Here is a 5,930-nt window from a genome sequence, read left to right on the forward strand (position 1 = left end):
GCGATCCACGGGGGAGCTGGGGGAGACATGGCTCCCTTAGATCAGACATCAGCTCCCCTGAAAACATGATTTGTGAATTTTTGGGGGGTCTCTAAATTACTGAAAATAAATGCTACTTTTGCCATGCATTTCTCATTTTTCTGTAATTTTCTGTATCATCATCGTGTATAATAATAAACGTATGCTATTTTGGATGTACGATTAATGATTTGCGCACTAATTCACACACGTATTATGGCAACATGCATGCTATTTTTGCAATTACCATTCGGAGCGCGGCGGCGCTGCAGCCTGCACGCACGGCACAAATCAAACTTGACCCACGTTGTAACCTGTGACTTGTTGACAGTGATAGTTTTGACAGGTAAATAAGGTCACTCAGGAATGGATAATGTCTAAACGAAAAATGCAACAAGTAAGCCTAACCAATTTTGGTTTCACGAAGAAAGTGAAGCAGTCAATGGACTTGACAGAGCAGCAGGAGGCGGGATCATCTACAGGCGACGCCGTTACACCTGCTGCTGGTGCTGCTGCGGTGGGGACTATTATGTCTCTGACAACGCCCGGTGACCGTGCCGGCGCCTGCTGCGGTCGTATCAGAACAGGAGTCTGAGAGATAATCACGAGATACTGTAGACAGTGTTGGATCTATCATCTATCTAACTAAATGGATACTTTTTTTTATTATGGAATGTGCTGTGCAGACGGCCGGACCACAACATCAACAAGTGAGTTGTCTATTATGTGTTCTGTAGTTACTGAAATTGATTGAATATATGACAGGATTCAAGAGGTTTATTTGTCACATACATACATACACAACACAAGGCCTACTAAAGGCTACAGTAACGTCTGCGATCACAGTATCCTCCGACAGTCTGACTCCTCCCTGCGAGGCGCACCCCCCCCCCCCCCCCCCCGCCCGCCCGCCCGCAAAAAAAGATTAAGGTTCATTGGCTCACCCAAAGACCATGCTATGGTTCGCACACTGATTGTGTATTGATTAACTTTACATTTGCGCTTCATTACTTTACAAAAGTTATACTGGCACATGGGTCTAATACAGTAATGGATTATGGGTAAATGCAACGTTAAAGCAGTGCCAATGTAAGACTGACTACATTAAACGAATGACAATAATATAGTATAAAGTAGGGTATTATTTGGACTAAAGAATGGTGTTGTCTCACCCTATACTCGCATGTTGAGGGAGAGCACCATACATTATACACTGAGAAACCACGGCCGAGAGTGAGCTCTCCGGGAACAACCCCACTTTGCCTGACAGTTTGTCTGCAACCCTCTTCTGGCCTGACTTTTTCTGCTAACTTTCTAATCTACACTGCTGCCACCTTTCGTCATGGCGGCGAATTGCAGCCATTTTGTATAAATAAAAAAATACGGGAAAATATTTTAACGGGAGGACGGCGTGAGAGAAAGTTGCAATACGGGAGAATCCCGGGAAAAACGGGAGGGTTGACAGGTATGACACACACACAGCTAGGGGGGTGAAGGAGGTGGAGAAATGACAAAGTTGACTTTGACTTTTAACATGTGTCTATAGTGTCAGACACTAATTGTAATGTTAAAAACGGATACTGCTGTAATATAAAGTAAAATTCGACCATGTATGTATCAACTTTAAACATACACTAAATGTTCATGTTAGAAATGTTAATTTCCATTATTTCCACCATGTGCAACATTTCCTAAGAACAGCAATGTCCATTCTATCAACTCCAAATCTGTGCTATGAGCTCAATTCTCCTGGTGCATGAATTGCTGTCTTTTGGATGAATGAGTAGAAATGAAAAACGGAAATCTTGTTTTATTAACACTTTGGATGCCACCAACGCTATAAGTCGTTAGTTCATACCGCCAGTTGAGTGCCCGCCAAAGACATATATCGTTTGTTTGCCGGATTTTTTTTTATTGGCGATTTGAATTCATATTTCATCAATCGAGCCTCGGGTTAGTGCTGCAGAGTCTCTGAGCTCAATTGGGAAGATACCGCCCCCTATCGTCTCTCCCTGTGTAACTGCACCCCATTACATTACACTGCTGAAGGGGGGGTGGTCAGTTTCCTAATTTTATTTTTCCCTCAAGGCATCTGAAGGATCGATTGTGCTCACCGGCCCGGAAAACGCGTGGATTATGTATTTACAGGACTCAACACTATAATCAATAAGCGTGATCGATATTTGGAATGGCGATCAGGAATTGGAATAATCTTTTTGGATAACATCTGATCTCAGGTAAGGAATCTATTTTACCAGTCTTAGGATAATCAGACCTAATAGCTTTTTCCCTATGCGTGTGTGGCTGTGATCGCTGATGAGGAAATGAGAGAATATATTTTTCAGCCCGCTATAGCGTGCATAAGTACACATATACTATCGATAATCTAGCGTTTATTTGAAAACGATTCATAAATAGGCCGAAAAATTACAACGTTTTTGTGTATTCTAGAATATTCCAGTAAATGCCTTTTATCACGGAATCTTTATATTTTCCTTGAAAACGAGGGCTTTTCAAAATGCTATCAAACGAAAATGAACTGATAAAAAAAACATCCGTTTCCACAATGTTGACTGCAAACAAGTCATTGATAAACGACAGGCAGATTAGACACATAGCCATCATTTAAGAGAGAGAATATGCATTCACAACGCTATCATTGAAGTCGGTGGTGACATTTAACAGGGTTTTACCATGTTCACCAGTGGTAATCAAAGTGTTAAAGTAGTTTTGACATGTGATATTTTATTTTATTTGATTAGACATTTTTTTTTTAAATACAAGATTCCAGAAAAACGTCAAGGATGCTACACAAAAAAGTCAAGACTTATTTCCATTGTGGTCCTTGATATAGATAAAGATATAGATAAAGATATTGTTTAATTGTGTATTGATTAACTACATTTGCGCTTCATTACTTTACAAAAGTTATACTGGCACATGGGTCTAATACAGCAATGGATTATGGGTAAATGCAATGTTAAAGCAGTGCCAATGTAAGACTGACTTTACATTAAACGAATGACAATAATATAGTATAAAGTAGGGTATTATTTGGACTAAAGAATGGTGTTGTCTCACCCTATACTCGCATGTTGAGGGAGAGCACCATACATTATACACTGAGAAACCACGGCCGAGAGTGAGCTCTCTGGGAACAACCCCACTTTGCCCGACAGTTTGTCTGCAACCGTCTTCTCGTCTGACTTCCTCGGCCAACGTTCTAATCCACTGCTGCCACCTGTTGTCACGGAGGGTAATTGCAGCCATTTTGTATAAATAAAAAAATAAGGGAAAATATTTTAACGAGGACGGCGTGAGAGAAAGTTGCAATACGGGGAGAATCCCGGGAAAAACGGGAGGGTTGATAGGGATGACACACACACACACAGCTAGGGGGGTGACGGAGGTGGAGAAATGACAAAGTTGACTTTGACTTTTAACATGTGTCTATAGTGTCAGACACTAATTGTAATGTTAAAAACGGATACTGCTGTAATATAAAGTAAAATTCTACCATGCCGCAATGTATCAACTTTAAACATACACTAAATGTTCATGTTAGAAATGTTAATTTCCATTATTTCCACCATGTGCAACATTTCCTAAGAACAGCAATGTCCATTCTATCAACTCCGAATCTGTGCTATAAGCGCAATTCTCCGGTGCATGCAGAAGTAGAATTGCTGTCTTGTTTTGGATGAATGAGTAGAAATGAAAAACGGAAATCTTGTTTTATTAACACTTTGGAATTGGATGCCACCAACGCTATAAGTCGTTAGTTCATGCCGCCAGTTGAGTGCCCGCCAACAACATATATCGTTTGTTTGCCGTATTTTTTTTTATTGGTGATTTGAATTCATATTTCATCAATCGAGCCTCGGGTTAGTGCTGCAGAGTCTCTGAGCTCAATTGGGAAGATACCGCCCCCTATCGTCTCCCTGTGTAACTGCACCCCATTACATTACACTGCTGAAGGGGGTGTGGTCAGTTTCCTCATTTTATTTTTCCCTCAAGGCATCTGAAGGATCGATTGTGCTCACCGGCCCGGAAAACGTGTGGATTATGTATTTACAGGACTCAACACTAATCAATAAGCGTGATCGATATTTGGAATGGCGATCAGGAATTGGAATAATCTTTTTGGATAACATCTGATCTCAGGTAAGGAATCTATTTTACCAGTCTTAGGATAATCAGACCTGTTTTCACGGAGATAATAGCTTTTTCCCTATGCGTGTGTGTGCCTGTGATCGCTGATGAGGAAATTAGAGAATATATTTTTCAGCCCGCCTCTATAGCGTGCATAAGTACACATATACTATCGATAATCTAGTGTTTATTTGAAAACGATTCATAAATAGGCCAAAAAATGAAAACGTTTTTGTGTATTCTAGAATATTCCAGTAAATGCCTTTTATCACGGAATCTTTACTTATTTAACAGGGTTTTACCATGTTCACCAGTGGTAATCAAAGTGTTAAAGTAGTTTTGACATGTGATATTTTATTTTATTTGATTAGACATTTAAAAAAAATACAAGATTCCAGAAAAACGTCAAGGATGCTACACAAAAAAGTCAAGACTTATTTCCATTGTGGTCCTTGATATAGATAAAGATATAGATAAAGATATTGTTTCATTGTGTATTGATTAACTTTACATTTGCCCTTCATTACTTTACAAAAGTTATACTGGCACATTTCCGGTTCGGTGCTCTCTCTCGCAGCCATCATGAAGGTCGAGTTGTGCAGTTTCAGCGGCTATAAGATCTACCCCGGCCATGGCCGCCGCTACGCCAGGATAGACGGGAAGGTGTTCCAGTTCTTGAATGCCAAGTGTGAGTCTGCGTTCCTCGCCAAGAGGAACCCTAGGCAGATCAACTGGACTGTTCTGTACAGGCGCAAACACAAGAAGGGCCAGTCAGAAGAGGTGACAAAGAAGCGCACGCGTCGTGCAGTGAAGTTCCAGAGGGCCATCACTGGGGCCTCCCTGGCTGAGATCATGGCCAAGAGGAACCAGAAGCCAGAGGTCCGCAAGGCCCAGCGGGAGCAAGCCATCCGGGCTGCCAAGGAGGCCAAGAAGGCCAAGCAGGCGACCAAGAAGCCCTCTGCCACAAGCACTAAGGCCCCCACCAAGGCTGCACCAAAAGCCAAGCCCCAAAAGCCCATGAAGGTCAACGCCCCTCGTGTTGGTGGAAAGCGCTAAATCTGTCCGTCTTGGTTGTTAATAAAATATTCTTGGTTAAAAGATGAGTTGGTATCTTGTTCTCATTGGGTTGAGTTGTTTGCTCATCCATTCCAAGGTTGGGGCCAGAAGATCAATCCCTCTAAATCTGCTCTAAATATATCAAGTGGAAATCTCTATCAAATGGATTATTTTTTTGGTCCACCTTTTCTCCCATTTTCTATATTTTCTCCCATCCCAATTTCGTATCATCCAATTCAACCCTCCCCTGTTTCTTGCCTCCCACAAGCCGGCTGCAATGTGGACTAAGTCATACATAGCACGAGTCCCCTCCGGTACTTGAGGTAACAGCAGTCGCATCTTTTCACCTGCGCAGCTCGATCTCAGTGGCGAGGAGTAACGCATGGGAGGCTCACGCCTCACGCTGCCCCCGACAGTTCCTGATTCTACTGCGCAGACGCACCAACCGACCTGTAGGAGTCGCTGTCCACAACGCCCGATCCCCACCCATCAGTTTCCCACCCCCTAATACGGCCAATGTGTATTAGTATGAACGACCAGCTAAACTGAATGTGGAGCGCTGGGCTCGAACAGGCGAGCCCAGCGTCCGCATTCGTGGCGAGCGCCTTGGCCACGTAGCCGCCCTTATCAAATGGACTTTATAGACATTAAGATATTTGAATTTATTTTCGACCAAGTTGCATTTGATTCCAATTGCTGACATG

At 42.4% G+C, this 5,930-nt stretch overlaps 1 protein-coding gene across 1 annotated transcript; it reads left to right on the top strand.

Annotated features, from left to right (window-relative positions):
- Window positions 1–4,728: 4,728 nt before the first annotated feature.
- Window positions 4,729–5,273, top strand: LOC311240187 (large ribosomal subunit protein eL24-like). Its single transcript, XM_084328730.1, has one exon. It carries the CDS (start codon window positions 4,753–4,755, stop codon window positions 5,224–5,226), a length of 474 nt encoding a protein of 157 aa, XP_084184856.1. The 5' UTR covers window positions 4,729–4,752; the 3' UTR covers window positions 5,227–5,273.
- The last annotated feature ends 657 nt before the right edge of the window (window positions 5,274–5,930 follow it).

This window comes from Notolepis coatsorum (genome assembly GCF_963971535.1).
Source record: "Notolepis coatsorum genome assembly, chromosome: 14".
Taxonomy (NCBI): Eukaryota; Metazoa; Chordata; class Actinopteri; order Aulopiformes; family Paralepididae; genus Notolepis; species Notolepis coatsorum.

Bases quoted from the DNA above. Each gene is read 5' to 3' on its own strand.
- LOC311240187 (XM_084328730.1), top strand. From the start codon at position 4,753: ATGAAGGTCGAGTTGTGCAGTTTCAGCGGCTATAAGATCTACCCCGGC.